General features: G+C 44.1%; 1 protein-coding gene and 1 non-coding gene across 2 annotated transcripts in view; one reads left to right on the top strand and one right to left on the bottom strand.

Moving 5' to 3' along the window:
* Positions 1 to 25194, top strand: part of LOC144173439 (receptor-type tyrosine-protein phosphatase T-like) — a 60616-nt gene that overhangs the window by 23142 nt on the left and 12280 nt on the right. The window contains exons 8-15 of the mRNA XM_077701865.1: positions 10495 to 10611; positions 12104 to 12252; positions 18128 to 18263; positions 18934 to 19083; positions 22271 to 22370; positions 22464 to 22540; positions 23586 to 23714; positions 24113 to 24241. Coding sequence (XP_077557991.1) covers positions 10495 to 10611; positions 12104 to 12252; positions 18128 to 18263; positions 18934 to 19083; positions 22271 to 22370; positions 22464 to 22540; positions 23586 to 23714; positions 24113 to 24241 — 987 coding nt within the window. The remainder of the gene's footprint in view (positions 1 to 10494; positions 10612 to 12103; positions 12253 to 18127; positions 18264 to 18933; positions 19084 to 22270; positions 22371 to 22463; positions 22541 to 23585; positions 23715 to 24112; positions 24242 to 25194) is intronic.
* Positions 439 to 510, bottom strand: Trnar-ucu (transfer RNA arginine (anticodon UCU)). The gene has a single exon. It is a non-coding gene; the product is annotated as a tRNA-Arg (tRNA).

Raw genomic sequence — 25194 nt, 5'->3', positions numbered from 1 at the left:
GAATGCCTTACCAATTCGGCTATCTGGGCGACTGTGTTCTGCTTCACTTTCTGGGCTATTTATATTTACTACAACTGTATCTGACGCTTGAGGGTGGTAGCCAGCGCCACTCAGACTACACGGGGAGAAGGGGACCTTCTTTTTCAACCCCCGGGGCGTGACGCGAACGTCTACAGCCGGTCATGAGCGGTCAACTGGCGGGAAACCCTCTTATGCTACCTTGGCATCAAGGCTGCCAGAACCGAGGCCCTCGCTAAGCTTTCGCGCGATAATAGGGTTTGGAAATGAGGGGCTCGTTAGGAAATACAGAAAGAAATGCCGGCAGTCTACAACGCCAAAGAAGGCATAGGGGAAGGTTGGACTATTTTTTACCGTTAGTGACGTTACATTATTATTAATTTTTATTAATTACGTGAGAAAGAAAGAAAGAAAAACACGTGCCCAGAGTGGGGACCGAACCCACGCCTTTCGATTAGATCTCGAATGCCTTACCAATTCGGCTATCTGGGCGACTGTGTTCTGCTTCACTTTCTGGGCTATTTATATTTACTACAACTGTATCTGACGCTTGAGGGTGGTAGCCAGCGCCACTCAGACTACACGGGGAGAAGGGGACCTTCTTTTTCAACCCCCGGGGCGTGACGCGAACGTCTACAGCCGGTCATGAGCGGTCAACTGGCGGGAAACCCTCTTATGCTACCTTGGCATCAAGGCTGCCAGAACCGAGTCCCTCGCTAAGCTTTCGCGCGATAATAGGGTTTGGAAATGAGGGGCTCGTTAGGAAATACAGAAAGAAATGCCGGCAGTCTACAACGCCAAAGAAGGCATAGGGGAAGGTTAGACTATTTTTTACCGTTAGTGACGTTACATTATTATTAATTTTTATTAATTACGTGAGAAAGAAAGAAAGAAAAACACGCGCCCAGAGTGGGGACCGAACCCACGCCTTTCGATTAGATCTCGAATGCCTTACCAATTCGGCTATCTGGGCGACTGTGTTCTGCTTCACTTTCTGGGCTATTTATATTTACTACAACTGTATCTGACGCTTGAGGGTGGTAGCCAGTGCCACTCAGACTACACGGGGAGAAGGGGACCTTCTTTTTCAACCCCCGGGGCGTGACGCGAACGTCTACAGCCGGTCATGAGCGGTCAACTGGCGGGAAACCCTCTTATGCTACCTTGGCATCAAGGCTGCCAGCCAGGCTGTCAGATACAGTTGTAGTAAATATAAATAGCCCAGAAAGTGAAGCAGAACACAGTCGCCCAGATAGCCGAATTGGTAAGGCATTCGAGATCTAATCGAAAGGCGTGGGTTCGGTCCCCACTCTGGGCGCGTGTTTTTCTTTCTTTCTTTCTCACGTAATTAATAAAAATTAATAATAATGTAACGTCACTAACGGTAAAAAATAGTCTAACCTTCCCCTATGCCTTCTTTGGCGTTGTAGACTGCCGGCATTTCTTTCTGTATTTCCTAACGAGCCCCTCATTTCCAAACCCTATTATCGCGCGAAAGCTTAGCGAGGGCCTCGGTTCTGGCAGCCTTGATGCCAAGGTAGCATAAGAGGGTTTCCCGCCAGTTGACCGCTCATGACCGGCTGTAGACGTTCGCGTCACGCCCCGGGGGTTGAAAAAGAAGGTCCCCTTCTCCCCGTGTAGTCTGAGTGGCGCTGGCTACCACCCTCAAGCGTCAGATACAGTTGTAGTAAATATAAATAGCCCAGAAAGTGAAGCAGAACACAGTCGCCCAGATAGCCGAATTGGTAAGGCATTCGAGATCTAATCGAAAGGCGTGGGTTCGGTCCCCACTCTGGGCGCGTGTTTTTCTTTCTTTCTTTCTCACGTAATTAATAAAAATTAATAATAATGTAACGTCACTAACGGTAAAAAATAGTCTAACCTTCCCCTATGCCTTCTTTGGCGTTGTAGACTGCCGGCATTTCTTTCTGTATTTCCTAACGAGCCCCTCATTTCCAAACCCTATTATCGCGCGAAAGCTTAGCGAGGGCCTCGGTTCTGGCAGCCTTGATGCCAAGGTAGCATAAGAGGGTTTCCCGCCAGTTGACCGCTCATGACCGGCTGTAGACGTTCGCGTCACGCCCCGGGGGTTGAAAAAGAAGCTCCCCTTCTCCCCGTGTAGTCTGAGTGGCGCTGGCTACCACCCTCAAGCGTCAGATACAGTTGTAGTAAATATAAATAGCCCAGAAAGTGAAGCAGAACACAGTTGCCCAGATAGCCGAATTCGTAAGGCATTCGAGATCTAATCGAAAGGCGTGGGTTCGGTCCCCACTCTGGGCGCGTGTTTTTCTTTCTTTCTTTCTCACGTAATTAATAAAAATTAATAATAATGTAACGTCACTAACGGTAAAAAATAGTCTAACCTTCCCCTATGCCTTCTTTGGCGTTGTAGACTGCCGGCATTTCTTTCTGTATATATATATATATATATATATATAGATATATATATATATATATATATATATATTGTTTTTTACACCATTCAGGACCATTGAAGACCGTTTGAGTAAGAGGTTACATTTCTGTAAGCGGAAAAAAATATTGTGCAAAGAGGAAAAAACAACCAAGTACACAATGTAAAGTTTGTGCAATCACTTTGCAAAAAGTCAATAAAAGACGCTTTATACGTTTATAATAAACAATAACCAGGCACAAAGGGCTTTTCACAGTTTAAAAAACAGCAAACACAGTATACAAAGAAAGAACATCCAGAAACACTAACAATACGTATTTGTATGGTCATTTATTATTATAGATGCTTTTGATGTTTTTGTGTGTGTGCGATGTATGTACCCCTCCTGCTCGGGCTTATGGCCTGCAGTATTTCTTAAATAAATAATAAATAAATAATACAATTACTTAAACTATGTCGGTGCAGGTTTTTGGTGTCGCTATCATGACAAGGCATAAATGCAATTTGGTCAAGAAGATCATTCAAGTACACGATTTCTAGAGGCAGTGAGGATGAACGGAAAGCAAGGTTCCATGCAAAAAATGGGCGTGAAGCTATGATCATTATGAAGGCGTCGTGACGTACCTACTGGAGCGTTAAGAGGCAGCTCGTTTGGTCGGGTGCTGTGTACTTATAAAAAAAGGCATAACAGCTTAACAGTGCGGCGGGTATCCAGCGGCAAAAGGGATAAATAGCGTTTGGTCTGTGTAACGCTATTAGATGACGGTCATACTTGCTTTAAATAAATATAGCAGCTCTGTTTTGAATTAATTTCAGTATTATGATTAAGTAGTTTTGTTTAGGTGACCAGATCGCCGACGGGAATTCTATCTTCGGTCGAACAAACTATACATATGCGTCTTTATAGACCGGCTTTGGTGATCTTCGTAGATTTTCTAGCAGATATATGAGTAACTTGGAATCCTTTGCGCAATTAGCATGAACGTGGGTAAGCCACGAGAGACTAGGTTTTAGATGAAAACAGATATATTTATAGCAACCGCTTTGCGAAACTGTACTGTCGTTGATGTATTAAAGAAATTTTGAATTATCCTGTTTATGAATGAAGGAGGTTACTTGGCATATGCTCAAATTAAGGGATATTTGCCATACTGTACGCCAATTGAAAAGGAGGTATAGGTCATTTTCAAAGCGAGATGCTCATTCAGGCTGCAATTTGTACCATATTTGATTCAGCCATCGGCAAAAAGCCTTATCCGTGATGAAATATAGATGGGCAGGTCATTATTTACAAAAGAAAGTAACTGAGCTAGGGCAATGCCCTGCAGTACTCCGGAAGTAATATTAACTAGGTGTGAAGAAATGTTGCTGACCACATCAATTTGTTGGCACATAGACAGAAGTTTGCTATCCATGATAAAGTTGGAGAAGCCAGCTAAAGGGCTGAAAACGTTTAAATAAGATTAGTATGAGCAACACGGTCAAGTGCTTTTACAAATATTTGAAAATACAGTCTGTTTGTAGGCTGCATTCATATAAGTAGTAAATTCCAGCAGTTGTTTATCACATGATGGGCCTTTTCTAAAACTATGCCGATGGACGAAAAAATGTGGTTGTTTTCTAGGCGTACACGTTCAGCACAATTATGCGCTCCAAAAAAGTATAACAGTTGCATGTCAGGGGAATTGGAGCGGCTATTTCCCGGTGCGTGTTTTTTATTGGCTATTAATTGGGAACACAGTTGCTGAGTTTCTAGTGTACGTGCAAGTAACCCGAGGACAATGATTTCCTGATGTGAAAGAGAATTTGAGTAGAGATGGCCACGGTGCTCTTAGATAATTTCGAGTTCATGCTATCGATACAGATTGAGTGAATATTTTGAGAAAGCCGATCAGTGAAGCGATGCTCGCAACAGTAATATTAATAGGTTGCATATATCGGTAATCGGGTCCACGAACCAAGGGTAGGGTGGAACGAGCTCCTGAATGAATACCAAATACCGACGAGAAGAAAACATTGAATGCGTGCCTACACACATGGTCGTCAAGAGGAATACCGCTGGCACCTTGTTATACTATGGTCTTATCAGAGCGATTGTTTGAAATTGTTTTCCAAAACTTTCTAAGGTCGTTTTTTACCGCGAAGGTAAATAATCAGAGAAATTACTTTTCGTGGCACTGTTTCCTCCAAACTTAAAACTTCAAAGATGTTCCGTATTTCATGAAGATTGAAGGGAAGTAGCTTAAGCACTCTTATAAAGTTGTCTTTTTTTGTTTCTGAAACTTCTGACTTGTTTCTTCAAGTCCGGACTCGATTTATAATTTTTATACTTATTAAGAGTTCGTGTTTGTCAACCAGTTGCGCCATCTTGTTCTTGAAGAGCACTGAGGTTTCATTTACGAAACGGGAACCTAACGAGGAGAGGAACGCTTCACTGAAGAATTCCTCCAACTCTGTGTGCCTTTCCTGTAATTACTTTATTATAACTACGTATGTTTTAATAACGTAGTCTGAAAATTTTTAAGAAAAGTGAATTGTGAACTGAAGCAGCTTATGATCACTGAAACCATCGATGTATAATACGTATTCTTTGCGGTCCGGTGCCGTGGTTAATACAAGATCAGATATGTTAGACCCTGGAGTGTGTTCGTTTATATCTCGAGCAAGATTGAAGTCTAAGGTTAGAATAATGAATTCAGTTGAAGTGCCGCGGGGAGCTGACAGGAGTGACCAATCAGTAAGGTTGAAATCAAAGTCCAAGAAAAGATAGACAGTATCAGCTGGACATTGCTTCAAAGCACAAGATACGTGTTTACGCAGCTCCTCCGCGAAAGATGAATCGGAGTCAGATGGGTTGTAGCAGGCATCCATTAAGACCTTCACGCATGCCTTCCTGCACGCAGCCCAAGTTGTTTCAAAGGAAGCGGTTGTTTGAATGGAAAATGACGATATCTCGTTCCTTATTGCGATGATAACACTTACAACCTGTGTTTTTGTCGTATCTGCAAACCATTCTTTGTTGGTTAAAACGGTCGATATAACTAATATCGTAATGCAGCCAAGTAGCACCGAGGTGTCGCTGTTTTCTTCGTCCGAGTAAAAAAATAATTGGCCGCGCTGAAAAAGTGTGCTTCCAATGTTGGTGTAAGAAAGCGATAACGGCTGCAATTCCTTAGTTGAGTTATTCTTAGGTCGCAAAGGCTGGACGCCTGTCCTTGTTACTACATTCGAAGGGATGGCAGTATCAGTTGCGGGTTTTTATATGTAGTTTTTATTGTCCGTGCGGATTCTGTCCTTTGGTTTTCTTGCCAGCCGGTTTGACAAAGTGAAATCTTCACCGATTAAAAATGTTGACCCCGTAGCTTGTTTGCCGGAATTAGAATTTTTCATTTGTCCTTGAAGACATTGAATGTCGCAATTATGGGTCGGCATTAATCAGGAGCAAACCTTACCAACCTATGCATGCGATCAAATTAAGATTGTATGCAGTGATACCAAGCTTATCTGAGACGAGATGGAGCATTTTGTGCTCTGAGGCCACCAATTCTTCCTTTGGGTTATCCTGAATAGCACTGAATAATAAGTTACACCACATAGCCCTGCTCTACGCATCATCAAACTTTGCTGGGATTGTTAGTAACCTGTTGTTTATGCTGCGTAAAGTGTCGCTGGGTGTAGGAGAATCTAATGCGCTGTGTTACGCGAACGTAGTTTCTAGTGTTCCTAGCCATCCAGGCTAGGTGCTTGTGCTCACTATCACTTGCGTCTTGCCTCTCCTTCAGAGGCTAAGCAGCACTTATGAAGTGCCCAGAGGAAGTACAGCAGAAGAAGTGGCTGCCCAACTCCGTCTAAGAGAGTTACAAAGCGACTTTGCAATTTGGCATCAACAGTGGTTACTGCACCAAAACAGCATGCAGGCTTTACTAACAAAATGAAGTCGTCCGCTTCCATGCGCGCATATGGTCGTTTTTCACACACAGAGGTCTTTCTTGTTGATAATGGAGAAGTGGTTGTTGATGCTTTAGAATCCTTAAAACAAAAAGAGTGCAGAAGTGGTTCTCCGGGGTAGTTTTATATTGACAGCCGCCGTCACTTGTGCTCTAGCTAGGAGCCCTCATTTGTGTTGAAGAATAGAGCAGGATAATTTATCCACTCGCTTGCCGGGTATCGTATCATCGTAATGTCGTCAGTATGGGTTGTGTTGACAGTTGCATGCGATTCGGTGTGGGTCAGCTGCGTTGTTAATATTTTGAGATAAGGCGGCATACTTATGATAGAATGTTTCAGTCACAGTAAAGGTGGTAGAATGAGTTATCTCGAAAGGTTCTCGAATATTTCTACTTTATTGCTATTTGTTTGTGCTGTAGTTGGAATGCAATTTCGTCGTGTATCATGATAAGGTATCCTGGCATCTAAGACTTTCTATGTATAGCGTGTCAGTCTATCACGGGGTGGTGCTCTATGAATGGCGCACGTCTTATTCTACTCACCGTACATGGAACCTTTCCGGGGGTCTCTGAGTTGGCCAAATTTACCAGATGGCTTCCGAGAACGTAAGAACCGCCGTCATAAGTGGCCGCCACTCTTCCGGGGGCTTTGTAAAGACCCATTTTTGGTGTGCCCCTTCCTCGGAGTCGCCTGTTCTGCTGAAGTGATTTTTTCATAATGAGGGTGTAATCATGATCGCATCCATTATTAAAGAGAGTGGCACCTAACATTAATGAAAATGAAAGCTGGGATATCTTTATTGAGCTTGTCTGCTTGTCTAGGGTTTGCTCGAGTCATATTTGCCAAAGGGGTCTGTCACATTTCATGGTGTTTGCTCACATATCGTATTATTACTCGCTATAGATCCCTAGTACAGGTTTGCCCGCTCAATTTATTCCAATTTTTATACAATTTATTCTATACGCCAGTGACTTTATTCCAAACGCCATTTAATTTAGTCCATGGGCCATGTAATATTTGATCCAGGTGCCAGCGAATTTAATCCGGTCACCAACAAAATTGATCCCGCTGTCACAAAGTTGTTCACACCTGTTTTGCGCGAAATTAGATCCAGCTTTGCGGACTTTGTTGAGCGTGGTGTGGTAAAAGCATGGTGTTTCGTAATCCATTAGGTGTCACATATTTTATGCGCAGAGCTTATTGGACATTTACTAACACACGCAGAACAAAATAGTGGACCTTTCAGATCTGTTGGTACTGCATGCTGGGATGTGATCATCTGAGAAAGCTCCGTCGATAACTTACGTCAGAAGTATCATCTTGTCCTCGCGTAACAATGCTTTCAGATGTTCCTTTGATAAGGACACAATACTTAAATGCCGTTTAAATTCTGATATCACCTGCTCGAGTCCTAAATATTGTCTGCTTGCGTAACAATACGCTGGCAACTCTGCTGGTGTAACAATATGGGACAAAACGATATTTCTGACCATCTCACAGACGATCAGCGCACCGCACCAACGAGTGGAACAAGACCGCACTCATGGTCTGTGCGTGGTTAGTAAATGTCCTTCAAGCCGCGCGCAAACGATATATTGCATACAATGGATTAGAAACACCACGTTTTCATCTACACTACACGCAAGAAAGGCCGCAAAGCTGGGCGTATTTTCGCCCAAAGTACTCCTGAACAACCACCTGATAGCTGAAATAATTTGGTTGGCGACCAGAGAAAATTCTCTGTCACTTTTAATAAACTCGGTGGCACCCGCATTGAATTACAGGGCGTCTGGAATAATTAGATGGCGCCTGGAATAAATTCGATGGCGATTGGTATAAATTGAGCGGGAAAAACGTGTAGTACCAAGGATGTGGCCGGCTGATGCACAGCTTTTCCGGAAGCAGCGGACAGAACGAGACAAGTCTTATAATCACAAGGCAAAATGAAGACAGACAGCAGAAAGATTTTCGAAGCACGATGCGAGGTAGCAGTACCTGTTCAAGCATACACATAAGCAAGAGACAATTCCAAACAAAACAAACGCAACCCGCGGGAATGTTATATATTGCAATCTGCGTGAGGCGAAAAATAAGTTATTACAATTAACAGATATCAGCCAAAACAGATTCAAATTGTTGCTTATACAAGCGACTAAATCCGGAAATATTCAGCGGCCGCGCTGGGATACAGGCGTGTCTCGGGGTGAGCGGGTTACCTTCCTGAGAATGCTTCTGCAGTACCTCGCACTCGGTAATGAATAAACTTATTGAGATACCCGGAAGGGCAAGTTCATAATTTTCAATGCCGGTGCTTACTGTTGAAGCACCATGACGAACGACAACATCTTCTGCAGCTTCAAGGCATTCCAACAATGCTAACTCTCGGCTGGACACGTGCTTGTGTGCGCGAGTTTAAAATCTAAGACCAAAACCAAATGAAGTCTTCGCACCTGTTGGTCTGTGTACCTTCCTCCTTTGCACTTTCTAGAGCCTTCCCGCCTCTTAGTACAGTAAAAGGTTGCATTGGGTGCCGAGAGAAAAAGCGGCCTATATAACGCCGCCTGTCGCGTTAGCTGAAAATGGCAATACAGCCGCTTCCCTATTGCTCTGTGCTGCCATGTTTCATTCGGTAGCTTTTCCGCGTGCTGCCGGCCTGTCTTCTGTCCACCAGGCTGTTCAGCGCATTGTTTAACGGAAACTAAACGAGACCATTTACAGAGTTCGCACACCCTTAGAAAAACGGTACTCACACACCTTCCTGTTTACGGCCCCCAGTAGGCGTAGATTCTGCGCTCATCCCTCGTGTGGCGCGCACCGGCGCAAACTACTTATTGTATTCCAACGCGGCTGACGTGTCAGGCGACGTTATGCAGGCGGTGTTGCCAAAACACTCGAAGCATTCTGGTGACGGGCAGCGGATTCGGATTTCCGTGTTATTCAGTTTGTGGCGGTGCCTTGTCAAGGAGAGGTAGTGAAGCCATGACTTTACAGGACTGTATACGGGCTCGTTTTTCTGTATTTGTGGTCCGCTTTCCGGGTGGTCAAATGTTACTGAGGGTTAACTAAGAGTTGCCACAGAATGCTGGAGAATTTGTTATATGTATAGTGACGAAACGACAATACATACGAGCTGTGTTGCTCTCTAAGCACCTGCGAAGTTGCCGTGTCATTCCGATCACCTTGTCCCTACATCAATGTTCACTGGGAAAATATTTCCACCGGGAACAGGAGGTCATCCGTCTTCGGACTAGCGTAAATGGGTAGAATGAAAGCAGTTCATTTTTAAAGTCTCATTTTCGGATGCACGTCATAAGCAGTCGTCCGCTTAATTCTGTTGACCATAACCGATTTACGTTTTTAGCAAGATAATATGCTTTATGCGGATGGTTGTGGCGATTCGTAGGTCCGCTAGCCAAAAAGTGAAAACATAGCACTTGCAGCTGTTGAGAAAATAAATTATTTGACAAAATATTCGCTCTTGTTCAAATTTTTTGTGGTCTAAAGCTTCCTTACTTGCAGTCAACTGAGGAAGCTTCATTTTGGAACTTACCACATAGGCAATGACTTCACTTCACTAAGCTAGAGAGGGAGAAAACCTTCCTATTTGAGTAGAACACCTCCAGCTCAAGTGCGGCTGCCTTCTGTGCATCCCCTACACCCTCCGATCCTCAAAGCCTAATCTGGCACTATCTAAATTTCACGCGGCTTCACCAGGCTTGTCAATCTTTATCGCAATCTTCACGCGAGTGCGATGATTTTCGCTTTCTCACACAGAGATAGCTGTGAGAAAAGCGTCGAGCAAATTACAATAAAATAATTCTTCTGAGTACCGTAGTCTAGGCGAAAAACCTATTGGTTAGGATTCTTTTGCCTGCACAAGAAGTAACGCCCCTCAATAAAAACTGATTATTCCTCGATTCATGCGCCCAATGTAGGTAAGGGAACAGCAATGCCATCCTTCCCGGTGTACTCATTTTATTGGTTCTCTCAGATCTTTCTGATTTCCGATATCGTGGCTTTATTTATGGTGCACGTGAACTTTCGCAATCATCTGCACATAGCTTAGCTTCACGGTGTCAGCGCCGAAATATTCAGTACATATTCGTTCATTCCAGACAAAATGTGCGCAGTATTGGCCAGAGACTTCGCAGAAGCACGGCAATTTTGTGGTTACATTGTTGAAGACGGACACACATGTCGACTTTGTCGTTCGAGAGTTCCAGCTTGCCTTGGTAAGTACCTCCTGCTTTAGTTGAGGGCGCATATTCAATATATTTCATTGAAGTGCCAGCCATCGATTAACAGCAACGCCAACATAATGCACGAAAGCAAAAATATACAAGACCCGCCACGGAGGCTCAGTGGCTAAGGCGCTGTTCTGCTGAGCACGAGGACGCGAGTTCGTTCCCGGCTTCGGCGGTCGCTTTTTTGATAGAGGCGAAAAACAAAAACAACCTTGTGTACAAGACATCGACGCATGTTAAAGATCCCGAGGTTGTCAAATTAAATCCGGAGCCCTCCACTACGGCGCGGCTAAACGCCTCGGTTGCGTCAGCGCGTTAAACCCTAAAATCAAATAAAAAATGTACAATCAAGCTTTAGTTGGCGGCGCACCAGGAGTTGCTAGAGACATGGAGGTGCAATTCACTCAAGTAGGTTCGAATTTACGAAGAGCGGAGTGAAGGCTTCTTTACATTGCACATACCAAATAAATATGCTGGGTACCAATTATTTCACACGTGCGAGACTGAAAAGATAAATTCTCATATGGCTTGCCCTGAGCCCTTACATTGGTGTATGCCAAACACAATTTGATTGATTGCGTTGCAATTAAATAAAAGTTGATGTTTATTTTCGCTTGCAATGGTGCATATTTTTTTAAATACCCTATTTGTATTTACTGTTATATCCAGGTTCACAAAGTCACCTTCATTCGAGATTTTATTTCAACAACAAAGTAATAAACCTAATCGGCAAGAAGAAAAGCGGGTCCATCAAAGGAGTACTACTTCAAAACAGTTTTTGAGGCATATATACACAGCCTACGACAATTTGGTAGTTAACTTCACCACAATCTACGCACATCACTGATCTGTGCTGCTCACAAAGCAAATTTAGGGAACACCTGCACCAGGCATACTACCCTACACCGAAATTGGGCCTGGGCTGTGGCACTCTGCAGTGCAGTACGGCACTCTTTCGGTAAGCGATTTCACAGTGCAGACTCGAAATCATACGCTAAATATCGTTCTACCCTGAAATGTTGTCATTGAATGCATGAATCAGTCAATCGAGAGCATTGTGGCAAAGCTAAACGACGGAATGGCCTTTGAGAGTACCACATCAGCAAGTCTAAATGTTTGCAAGAGTGAAGTCCTTACACGAGTCCTAGTACTAACATTGACATAGTGGTTTTCTTTACTCGGAATTCTGTCGGCTCTGCAACACTCATTTCCTTTGTTCTTCATGGTATCCTTAACTTACTCCCCATTTCTTGGAAAAAACTTTTGAAATATCTAGCTCATAAAAATACGTAGGATTCTGGTCTGTTTGAAACGGCTCCGGACCAAAGAGAGGCACTGTGGAGTGCTCTGCCTTACTTTTCGTACACATTGCTGTTGCGCGGTGCTGCACATTGTATAGTGACAATGCTCTGCAGTTAGTTTACTGACATGACAAGCAAACAGAAATTCTCGGTTTTAACTTTCGATTCCTTCCCAACAGGACGACAACACTCGAACAGTAGTTCAGTTTCATTTCCCTACATGGCCGGACCATGGAGTTCCCAGGTATCCAGAAGCTCTGCGACCTTTTCTGAAAAGAATCCGGGCTTTCCGACCACAAGACTTGCACCCCATAATCGTCCATTGCAGGTATAAAAAGCGTCGTCTGAAAGAACACTCTATCTCTTGCATGAAACAAAGAATAATTAATATTGGTCGCCAGGAGCCTTCTTACTAATCCCATCCATAGTAAACAGCGTGTCAATGCCCATTAAGATAGAACAGTAAAAGATAATATGTACATTTTTGTGTACTGTTGTAGGAGAGCAATACCGCAAAATTAAAGAGCACGCGTTGTGACTCATATGTTTGATCTAATACATCATCCACGTCCACAGATTTTAAACGGCATAATTACACATAGAGTGTCGAACTACATGCACCATTCTGTGCAGGCAATTACCAAACTTTTACAATGCGTGCCTGAAAAGCGGGAAAAGAAACAAACTTTCCAAAGTTTTTTTTTACAACGGTCTATTTTTAGAAAAAGATTTGGTGGATCCGTCTTTCACAGAAATCGGTAAAACACAAATTTTAAATGTGACTTCACAGGAGCAGTAGAATGTTTATGGTGCATCAATATAAACTGGCACATCGCTATTTATATTTCGTCGGCATAGCACCCTTAGACCCATCAACGTTAGACACTGGATTACCCGCGACGGAGCACTGCTTAAACCCGATTAAAACCCCAGGCGCTCGCAAGCGGTGGGAGCAAAACCGATCGGGTTGTCAGTGCATCGTTTGTTGCAGTCATGGTTTGTTCAAGCCAAAGCAGCATGATTAGCGTGTCAGCAGCAGTCTTTTGAGCGCTCTTGGGGAGCGACGTCTTGCTGGCGGGTCACTCCGTGAAAGGTGCGACCACTTTGGTCCTCCTCCGTGGCGTGTACGACATACGCTTTCTTCGTGACTAGCTCAGCTTGTGGAGCCCGAGAGGCAGAGTTCGTAGCTTGGACCGTGAATGTGCCAACGTGTTCCGCTTCCCGCTGGCGTGTCTCTAGTCGCACCAAAGCAGTCAGGAGAGCGAGATTCACCAGTCGACATCATTGCCTTTCTACCTTAATGCAACAGTTTTCTCACACCTCTTATTCTTCCACCATGCACCGGGCTATCACATCCGTAGCATAGACGGCAGATAAACACAGCAGCTTACCCTGCTATACGCCGCCCTCTCGAGCCACCAACGATCGGCGCTCATTGGCGTCATGATGCACTACTTCGCTTCACTACTCGTACACGGCAGCACCATCATAATGCAGGATGTTATAGGGAAGGACATAAGGCGCATTCGTAGAGGTTCAGTTCATAGCCCAGATAATAAAGAAAAAGTACATAGCTGGGTTAATAGAGCGTTGCACAGCTCCCGTTGCGGCCAGAGTGATCGTGGGATCGAATCCTAGCGCATTCGCGTCATTGCCAATTTACGTGGTAATGTCATTTTTTTGTGAGAAATATAACGTCCGTGAGGTTTTGCTGTACCCCGTCATAAATCACCTTCGCGTTAATAAAAACCAGCCAATTCATTCCTTGAAAGTAGATGACACGCGAAGACGTCAAACAATTTTATACACAAGTGCACTCTCGAGGCGAAAAATATTTAGGGCGCAGCCCTTCGGTGCCCGGCACCTGCGTTTCGCGGTGTTCTGAGGCATCTGTCGGCGTCCGCGTAACCCATTGAGCGATTTAAGCAAGTAGCAAAGCCACAAAAAACGGAGAGGAGCGTTTCGCGAAAGTGCGAAGGGGAATGGCGGGACACGCAGCTATGGCGTCATCTCTCTCACTGGTTTCCCATAAAAGCTTCCCCATGCGTCGCCGCCAAGGAACAACGCAGCCTACAAGGGGCGATCTACTCCAGCCCTTTCCCCAGTCGCTGCTCCGTACGAGTTTCTTACTACATACATTACAAAGGAATCTGGCTCTAGCGTCTAAGGGGCATATATCAAGCCCGTCCGTGTTATCATTAGCAGTCATTACACCACAAGCTGGCCTTTGTTTAATCACTGGCTCGGATTGAAACGTTTTAGTGACCGTATCTTCGAACACAGTGCCACAATAGCTCGAAGAAGGGTGTGGTATTATATAAGTGACAAATACAATTGGCAGTTTAAAAGCTAAGAAAAAATCAAGTCAACCGTATTTGTAACGGAACAGTTGTGTTTACCATTCTGCAGGCCACGCTAGTCGTTAACGACGTTAACATTGTGGGAGAAAGTCATTAGAGGATCCTATTTTAATAATTTTACTTTTATTTCACATGATGAATTGTTTGAAGAGCTTGAAAATGTTTGAGCACGCCTATCAATACGGCGCCTTCATGGTGCACCAGTGTACCGACCGACAGCAACAGTTCGAAAAAACTGGTCGAAGTACGTTCGGCTTTTTTTGTCACAGCTACAACCTTCGCGGGCATTATCACCCGCTCATTCATGCGCTCCTTCGACTCCGGCATGACCAACGTTAGGTACGATGACGAACTGCCTGTTCTTTCACCGAACATGCAGTTGCTACGGCTTACCGCTTCCCCAGAACAGGGAGGATTTCAGCCATAGAGACTTTATGATATCGGTTACCTCGTAGATCGTAAACGTGGTAATGCCTAATGGAGAAAGCAAATCAGAAAAAACGTGTAAGAATCAAATTGCGATGCTAAGCTCAAGCCAGAAGCTGTGGTCTTCCCAAAGCTCTCAGAACGACATCGATTCCCAGGTGCAGTTTCGTATCTAGTATATTTACAAACTGTATGCCGTACGCCACTCATCCGAAACACGTGGCATCTGCGCGGGAGATTCAAACGCGATTTTCAACAACAGGCTTGCCGGCTGCTTCAAAACCCTGCGATCACTTCCTGAGACCCAGATCACTTCACTCAATCACTCCCTCAGACGCAGCAGATACGTGCCTTGACCGAGCAGTCAGCAGTTCGCGCTGCGCCAAATTTCGCGCAAGGGTATACAGCAACCGTCAGTGCATTTTGACCTGCTGCTCATGCGGCAGTCGTAGAACGACCCCGGCCCTTACCATGCCCCATGGCCGTACTGCGACGCAAATCAACTGGAAGGCAACGCCAGTAGTTGGGCGCTGATGACGCGTGAAGGTCTGGCAGGGTCAGTTTTGTCCATAGCGAAAGCTGTTTCGAGCCACAACCGACGCCATTTTGGGAGCGAACCACCTACAGCGAGCGCCCGCAAAAAAGCAAACACACCCACCCACCAACGTCTAATTCCTATGTACGCGACAGGCTTCAAATGCGCGTGGGGCATCAGAACTGTGCGAGCGACAGGCGACGGCTTCTATTAGGCGCACCCCCCTGGAGGAGGTGGAGGAAATTCCACACTCAAGTTTTTGTTGAATCAGGCCTGTTGACACATAACAAAAATGCACGGAGCACAGGCATCAACAGCCTTGGGGTAAATCTATTGTGGTTTGGGCACAGCCTAGGCTTCACATAAATATGAATTCTTCGTTCGTGTACCAGCCTTTTGACTGATGGGAAAGCATTGCAGACAAATGTATTCAGAAAATTTTCATGCACTGCGACACTGAAATGTGAAGCTGTATTTAGGGAATACCGGTCAGAAATGGACGTGGGCAGAAATGGGCAGAATACCGGTCAGAAATGGACGTGGGCAGGGCATGTAATGCGAAGGCAAGATAACCGCTGGTCATTAAGGGTAACAGAGTGGATCCCTAGAGAAGGCAAGCGCTGCAGGGGGCGGCAGAAAGTTAGATGGGCAGATGTGATCAAGAAGTTTGCGGGGATAAATTGGTCACAGTTGGCACAGGACCGAGGTAATTGGAGAATAATGGGAGAGGCATTTGCCCTGCAGTGGGCGTAGATAGGCTGGTGATGATGAATTAAGAATGAATCATGGTGGGGCCTACAAAATTCACAAGTACAGCTGCAGAGTCTGACAGCGACGACATTTATCATTCTGGCATCTAGGACTAGATGCGCCAAACGTTATGAATAACCGGAAACCGTTTCCCGCTCCTTTCTTTCCGTTCTCCGGGAGGAATAAGAGTTTAATTCTTAGATTCATCCTAAATGCGTCATCACAATGAAGAAGTTCATCTTCTTAATAGCGCAATGCCAACTCGTCCTTTTATTGGCAATAACAATTACTAGAAATACTTCCGAGGGTCTTTCACATCACAAGCAGTATAGGTGGGCTCAGTGGCATAAGTGTTCCTGCAGCAGCTAACGCTTGACACTTTTGGGACCCGAAGTGTATTTTCACTTGCCCTTAATGGCGAAAACCTTAAAATAAGATAACATAAGGCATGGGCAATAAAAAGCGACACACAAAAGTGGGAAGTGAGCGGAATTGTGTGCATTGTTGCTTTCGCATGGTGAGCGTAAAAAGCAGCGTTCACCGAGCGGCAAAACTGGCGAAAACTTCGGCGACTATGTAACCTCCATCACAAAAATGCACATTTTTTTGGGGGGGGGCTGTGAACGTGCGTGTACGCCAGCATGACATCTGCTTTGGCTGCAACGCTTGTGAGGGCTTACCGCGTCAGTGCGCGGGCGGCTGAAGTCTCAAAGGGCTGCGATGCGCCATGGGGCCCCGTAGCAGCGGTGTCATCGTTCATTAGAAGACACGCCACAGTTTAACGGCACACGGGTTAGGGTAGGACACGGGCGTTCGCTGGCTTTCTTCAGCAGGCTAGTTAACCCAGGCGCGTGCTCTGCGCAGCACGTGGCTGTACTGACTGCCGGAGCCATGCCCGCTTGGACGGCTCGGGGGCCCCACAGTACCTGCATACCCTTGCGCTGTCATGGCCTCCACAGGGCATCCAGTTGGAAAACCTCCTTTCGCATTCAAAACTAAGCACCCTACGGCATTTATATGTTGGCTTATCATGTATCGGTTTCCGTTCTTGACCAAATTTAGGCTTTAAAGGCTATTTAATCTAACCCCGCTTTTCGAACTGGTACAGCCAACGCTGCAAGATTTTCCGAAAGTCTCCCACCTTATAGAGAAAAGTTTAAAAGAGATGCCACGGTGTTACTCTTTTAAAACAATCTGGCAACAATCTAGCATGTAATAACACATAATAACGAAGACGCCGACCACAAGAGAAAATAAAACATTGACGTTTCGGACCCGGGAACGGGAGCCTTGTTCAGACTAGTATTTGTAACATGTATTTGCATGTCAGTAATCTAGCATGTACAAGGATCAATCTGGCATGTATACGTAAAGGAAAGATTATTCTTTTCCCGGTTGGGTACCTATCTCTGGCCTAAAATGTGCCTCGAATAAGTGCAAAGTTTGAAAAGCCAATAAGCTATATACGCACTTCTTTATAAGCTATCCTGGCAAAATTGTTTTTTTTTGCAATGGTCATTCCCATAGAGAAGAAGCCTACATCCTTTTTAATTTCCGGCCTTTCTCGTGGAGAAAGGTGTAAGAGGTCAGTTGAAAATGATAAACAACCTGGATAAGTGCTGAAAATTGTTTATTAGAGCAGAACATTGCAAAAAAAGCTCCCCAAATTATCTCCTATCTTGATATTATCGTTTCGCCCCTCTCTCCCGCCTTCCCTAACTCTTGGTCTAATTTCTGGTATTTCTTATTTCAATAGTACTGGTCCACCCCCCTTTCACTTATTTCGATTTTCAATCCACTGCGACTGTATCATACGCCCAAACTGCGTTTTATATTTTAGTTAGTACCGTGTCAAAGCTATGGCTGCAATGCCGTGGTCCTGCTAGTACACACTATAGTTCTATCTCGTAAACACACAACTAATGTATATCTGCTAAAGGTACACCAGAATAGGGTAGTATTGCTTCTTAAAACGGACCGTACTTTAAGCAAGGTTTTTTCTTTGAAAACAATTTTTTGGTCCGTATTGCTTGTTTCAGCGACGAGTTCGCCCACGCTCATTTTCAAAGTTTCTTTAAGCTTTTGAGTTTGTGCCTTTGTTGACTACACAATGTTGTAAATTTTCTTATCAGCGACGGAATCGGCCGCACGGGTACCTTCATTCTCGTGGACAGCATGCTGTCCCAAGCCAAGGCTGAGGGTGTGGTCAACCTTGTCACGCATCTGCGCGAGATGCGGCAGAGCAGGTTGGACCTTGTAGAGAGCCTGGTGAGAAGCTTTTTACTTTGTTCTGCGCGACTTGTAGTGAGAGTGGAGTGGTACGTGTGAAATTCTACAATGCAGGTATACATCGCTTTGATAAATCGAGACCCTTCAACGAATATTGACCCACACACAAAAGAGAATACGCTACCTATCGTTCTTCACTCTAGCCTTCTGGTTTGCCTCGTGCGCGCCACCTTTTACTTTCCCTCCAAAAGGTGTGACAATCCACCTTATACGCGGTATTTTTAATAAAAAATTATCATTCTCAAGCAGCCGTATGTACGATTACAAGGCTAAATAGGGAAAACAAAAGCGTCAGGTAATGTGCTACTTCAGGAGGAAACATTCTAAAAACCATATATTGCTACAAGTTATAGTAATATTCAATTAGTATTAGGAATACCCTTACTGTTTACTTCCGACTATCTTTAAACCAACCTGACAGCAAACAATGGTCAGAGCAAACGTAATCCTTTATTCCACCGCTGCAAGGTTATGTTCACCAATATTTTAACGCTGGTCGCCAGAGTTAAAACAGCTTCATGAAGCAGCTCCTGTATACCAGCTACTTCGAGAGCAGTAAAGTATACGGAGAACCCTAGGCTTACCAAATCCGGTGACCAATATTGAGCGCTCATTGTAATGATTTCGTTCTTACCACATTACATTGCAGGAACAATACATTTTTGTCTACAAGGTACTTGTGGAGATGCTATGCTCTAAGAACCACAAGCTGTCGGTCGGAGATTTCGTCAGGCTCTACCCGAAGCTTAAAGCCAAGTTTCCTGCAACTGGAAAGAGCGCGATTGACCTGGAGTTTGAGGTAAATGGGTGCAGTTATACCACCGCCGAACTTTTTTTCTTGCGCGCATAAATGCTATAGTACGTCTCTGCAGCCTGCGTAAAACATGTTTCATTTGGTTTCTTCCACAATGTTAAGAAGTCGTTGAAACCTTCTGGACAATATTGCAACAGCAAATGTTTTTTTCCTTCAAAGGCGTTTCAATTATCAGTTGCGAACACTGTCTTGACTATTAGCCTTATTGGCAGTGCTTGCATGTCAATGTATGCAGTAATAGGACTCAGGCGGATTCTCTTGATGATATATATTATATTAACTTTAATAATTAGGGTTGGCCGAAACCTGCATTTGCAAAAATTAGTGTAGTAAGAGGAGAAAAAGATTTACTATGAGATTCATTACTTGTAGAAGCATATATATCAACCAATCGCTGGTTACAGATAGATGAAAATAAAACAACGGGTAAAGCTCTAACCAGCTAAATACAGCTGGTGCATAACAAAACCAACTGTAAAGTGAGTAAATGTTCCTCCCCACAAGAAATAATTTTCCTGAAACACCCATACGAGAGGCCTGCCTTGTGGTAGGGAAGATAGTTTTTTTTTCACGCATTTGTAGTGGTACACATTGGTGCTCTGTTATTTAGCTTCAGCGAAAGAGAAAGAGAGAAGGAGTGACAACTGCCACGTCGAACTCGCCGAAGTTTCGCTCATCCAGTAGCAGTAGTTCACATTATCCTCAGCTTCAAAGCGGCAGCAGAAACCTTACCTTAAACTCCGAGAAGTTTGCGAACTTTGAAAGCCAAGCTTTACTGCTCACGTCCAGCGGTTTCATCGCGGAGACGAAAGTTCAGCTTTTGATCGCAGACGCACCCCCAGGGGCACACAGCTTGAAGCGGATGACGTGGCTCGCTGGGCCCAGTTTTGCTCAAATCGCAGCGCCGGACGCGACGGGTGAGGTTGCTCAGCTGATATCCAGCCGACCTACCCAGCAGCTCCGCACGGAGGCCCCACTGGGTCGTCTGTGGCTACGTACGGCTTCGCGCCCCCGACGAGGAACGCCGCGTTCGCCGTGAATGAAATTGAGGCTGGGTCCCTCTTCTGGCATCGTCTCATGGGGCCGCACGGCTTTGAGTCGTGGTCGGCAATGCAGCTAAATCAACGTTTATCCGAATAAAACCAAGGCTCAACCGGACTATGGCAAGCTTTTGCTTTGCATACGGAATGTTCTCTGAGCTAAGCCACACCATCTCTCAAGGGCCATAAAAAAGATGACGCAACTGTGCTCAGAATGCTGCTTTGTTGTTATACCGGGTAGAATCAAAGAAGGGAATCAATAATTGTACCAAATTGTTATCAGGAGTCTTGCAAACTGTTTATGGTACCTGCAGGGCGTTCCTTTTATTCGTGATTTAGCGTGTTTGTAATAATTCTGCCTGCGCCAGTGTTATTACATGTCGGCATCTATTCATTTTTGTTTATGCCCATCCTTTTTCCTCTGTTCGTAAAAAATAAATTACGTTAGTGATACTCATAGTAGGTTAGTTACTCGTGAATAATAATACTACAGAAGTGAAACTTATTGCTCCGAATTTGTGTGAATTCTCATTTTTGATAATATCAACACTACTGCGAAATCTTTGTTTTAAACAAAATATACACAACACAGTATGTCCCTTATTTTCCTCTTTAAATAATTTCATGGGGGAAGCTTCCGGAGTACTCGCCGTCATGCAAAAGACAACATCGCATCTTTCACAACTATAGAAAAAAAGAAACACAGGGGTTGCAGGGCCCTAATAATCGGGTGTTTTCCTTTCTACATGTCTTTTTTAAAGCAAAGCTTTCTACCTCTACCAGTTCATGGCTTCTTATTGCGTGCGCGGCAAGAAACTTCCAACGCGATTGGGGAAGGGCACAGTGCACTGAGCACAGTGTAGATCGCACGGCGAATTGGCGCTATTACCCAGCGTTCAATGCACTCCCACTGGCGGGCACGTCGGCGGGACGGCTTTGCCGTCTACTTTAGCGACGGTTGTTTTTTGGTCTGTTTTGGACCAGCTTCGCGCCCTTTGCGGGCACCCTTCGCAGGCATTGATTAGCTAGCTCCACAGCACCTCATGGGTAGCCAGGACTTCGCGAAATTAAGTAGTTGTACAACAACGATACGTCAAGGATTGGTTTCCAAGAATTTACACAAACGCTACCTTTTCCGCACTGCTTGCCACAAACGGGACTCAATTTTCTTGATTCGTGAATACCCGTTCGGTTGCGTTTTGGCAGGTATTACGAAAGGCGAAAGGAGCAACTGATTCTGACAAATATCCATTATAACAGTTCGCTCAGGTTGTTCAAAATTCTCAAACTTACCAAACTAACTAATTTAAATCTGTATAAATGGGAATCACTAAGCTCACATGCCGAATTGTTTCGGTGTCTGTGCCTGTGTCCACGGTGGTATAGCCCTGAGCTAGCATATCACGATGGCTACGTTGCACTGTCCCACCCTTCAAAAGACGCTCCTCTCCGTGTTCTTTCTGCCAATGCCCGGCCTGGCGACAGCGGCGGCGTCCTTCGCTCAAGCCCAGCCGGGACCCACGCTGCTGCGTTCGGTTCTCCAGGCCCGGGAATTTCAGGGAACGGCTAGCAGAATCTCTGGTTTCAGTCATTGTAGAGCCACGTGTGTGAATACAAATGACGTCGCAAGGGCAATTGTTGTGTGTGTGCGTGTCGTTTAAAGCTTTATTTTAAAACCACCTTCACAGGGTGGATTGGAGCCATTTTTTTTGTTTTAACATACTAGAAAAAAGCGGCTAGTATTGCTACCTACCAATCGAGGGTAACACGAAGTTCGTCTCATAATAAAATATTGGCTAGGCAACCTTACAACTCCTCTTTAATTCTTGGGAAATGAATTCTTTCCCTAAGGCTTGACCTTGGGCTCGTTGGGTACACATGAAACCTTAGGAAACAGCGCGAAAAAATTAAAGAGAGAGAGAGCAAACAGACACGAGCAGTTTCTGTCTATTCAAACTGAAAGACAGACGTTTTTCGACAAAGGATGGGTATTTCAAGCTGTCTTACAGGATGGTCCCTTCTACTTTAGATGTGGCTTCTGTTCACAATTATTTGTAATACTGCGAACCACTGCAAATCATGAGCTGATGCGCTCTGATCATATTAGGTGATACTATTCTTTGTCCCCGCAGGAGCTAGCCCGGATATGTCCCCTTACGGGGCCAGATGACCTTAAAAGCGCTCGCGAAACTAAGAACACTTCCAAGAATGGATCGTCAACAAGTCTGGCTGGTAGGTCGCGCAAAGCGGAACAAACTTTTACCTTTTTGGATCTGCAAATTGCTCATTGAGAGTCATTGTGAGTTTCTGGATGCGTCCTTCCAGGTGAAAGTCGGAGGCCCCTTTTGAGGGCAACATCTGACGGTTTGAAGACGGACTACATCAATGCCGTATTCGTTGATGTAAGCATCCATCGCTTGTTATTATCTTAGGTCCAGTATTTTGTGCACTTTGTTTCCAGATTTTCAGAAGGCGGTACTAAATAATTGTAGCAAATGTTTCCTTCTTGTCTTTTAAAAAGCATGATAAAAGTATTTTGGAGATTTGGAACACCTTCCAGTCGAACATCTCCATCCAGAGGTTTCGTATGTCGTCCACAGGGCGAAAACGGCAGAATCCACTCAAATCTTGCAACGTCGCCACAAAAGATGCTTGAACTTTTGGAAAATATTTTTTTCGAGCAAAACTGCTCTTTTTTGGGTTTGCACTGTATTTCATGAGGGAGTTCTGGCAGGTGTGTAACTGCATGTTGGATACCAAGTAGTTTGCGAACATACCGCTACTTTTAAGTCGTCTATTGGTTTCCTGCTTTTCCAACTTACAGTACAGAGAAAGGACTGAAGGTATATGCCTACCTTGGCTCCATACCTTTTATTTCAAAGCAAGAAAACTAGTCGAAAATTCCTCCAAGAAGCACACTGGTGCTATGCTGGCTTTTTCCGATATGGTTACGCGCCGAGATAGTCAAAATGATTTTCAAATTGCTATGTGTCTCGTGTGTCGCTGTCCTAAATATATATAAAAATAAAATTTTAAATGGTCTACGAAGAAAAATAATTGCGCCTTTGAAAAGGTGCAAAGGCGTATCCATCAACCCCACTTGATTTTAATGCATGTAATGTCGTAGTAATTTCTGATCACTTCTAACATTATTACATATTCTCTGTGACATTTTTAACATATGGTAATTCACCAAAACGAACTTATTTTGTGCAAAAACAGAAGGTGCATCGTCCTAAATGATAATAATAATAATAATAATATTAATAATAATATTAATCTTTATTACAGGAAACGTTTTACAGGAAATCTTTTCTGATTTCCATGCACTCGTCGTAATTTTTCACATTAACTAGTACCCCAGTTCAAGCAAAACACCCTTTTCCATCTTTTTGCTACTGCTTTATTCAATTTTTTGCCTAACTCTGCTTCTTGTATTTTTCGTAGGGATTCAAGAGGAGCAACGCATACTTGGTGACACAAATGCCACTGGTCGAGACAACCGACGATTTCTGGGAGATGCTAGCAGGCAGCGGCTCCGTTACCTTGGTTACGCTTGGGTCCCTCGAAGACGAGGTTTGCATGCCACGAACACAGCAATATATGCGCTAACAAATACTGCTGGCTGAGGTACAGATGAACTATACCGTAACCTAATGTAAACTGAGTGAACCTGACAAAAATTCAGCTAACTTACTGTGAAAGTGATCTAACCAACAGAACCAATCCTATAAATCGCTAAAAAGGAACACTAGCCATAATCAGTTACCGTAAGTAATGATCTAAGTAATATAAAATAATAATCTAAATATCCAGATATTAGGTTTAGTTGTCAAGAAATTATCTAACGTCAAATTCATCAAAAACCACATAATCCCCAGTATCGAAACGTGTGACAAAAAATTTGGCAAGTTTACCTCCGAAATCTTTCATGCTCTTACCTTTTTGGATATCAACAATTTTCTGTTCCCTAGACGTTGACACCTGTATTCTGGCCTGGCCTCAACTGCACGGAGTGCTACGGGGATGTGACTGTGGAGCAAACGGACACACAAGAATTCTATAACCTTGCCGTGCGAACTTTCAAGTTAACCCAAACTACGGTGCGAAAGTTTTCTTTGCTTTGCAAAACCAATTTTAATACCGCTGCCTTAAATATCCTCATTGAAAATGTGTTACTGATCAGAAGAAGTTCACAATTAAAGGAAATATATGCTTTAATATTTCGGTCACGCATAACCGGTTGTTCGTTGAGTGCCCCTTTTTGAGATGGATCTTGAAAGATGAAATGCCTGTGTATGAACTTTTTAGCGCACATTAGAGATCCTCAGGGTAATTATCGGTCGGAAGACCCCCATTACTGCACGCCCTATAGCACATACGTAGCGTCACCAAGTTTAATGCACGAAATCTGGAAAATTTTTGCTATTGGCTTACTATATTTGAGGCAGGGCAACGTTATTTCATGTAGGCAATCAATTCGAAGCATTTCAATTTATTAAATTGCCGCGCCTGTTACCATTACCGAAAATCCTGACAGAGCGATCGGCTGTCATAATAGTTACTAATCTTAATGGCGACTACATGGGCAAAAGGCTAACAATCAACAAAGACAGTGTGCTCACATTTTATGTTCATTTACTGTCTTTGATAACCGTTGTGAACCCTTGCCAAGGTATATCAATGCAACACTAGGTTATGCCAATGTTTTAATGTGTGTGCCATTGTTATGTTCAGTTATGATATGAGAACGCTGGAAGTGTTTGTGCATACAAATCTTTGCAAATACTTAGTGGAATGCCGGTAATATTCCCCAACGTTTTATATGGAGATGCAAAGACTTGAACTAGCATTGCACCGCTACTGAACTAAACAACCAACGAAAGTGATATTAAGACGAAAAATTCTCAACTTCCAAACATCCCCCTCGCGAGGGGCACGATCAAATGCAGAGCATTTCCGGGGGCGCACGACGTTAAGTAGTTTGCATTACGTTAATGTTGCTGCACTTGTTGCTGTTGGTTTTTGTATTGTAATTAAATGAGGAGACGTAATT

The sequence above is a fragment of the Haemaphysalis longicornis genome, unplaced genomic scaffold (genome assembly GCF_048455015.1).
Source record: "Haemaphysalis longicornis isolate Haplotype H1 unplaced genomic scaffold, Haemaphysalis longicornis Haplotype H1 scaffold_3, whole genome shotgun sequence".
NCBI lineage: Eukaryota > Metazoa > Arthropoda > Arachnida > Ixodida > Ixodidae > Haemaphysalis > Haemaphysalis longicornis.
The sequence above is the reverse complement of the archived record's forward strand: the minus strand, read 5'-3'. Positions and strand labels throughout refer to the sequence as shown.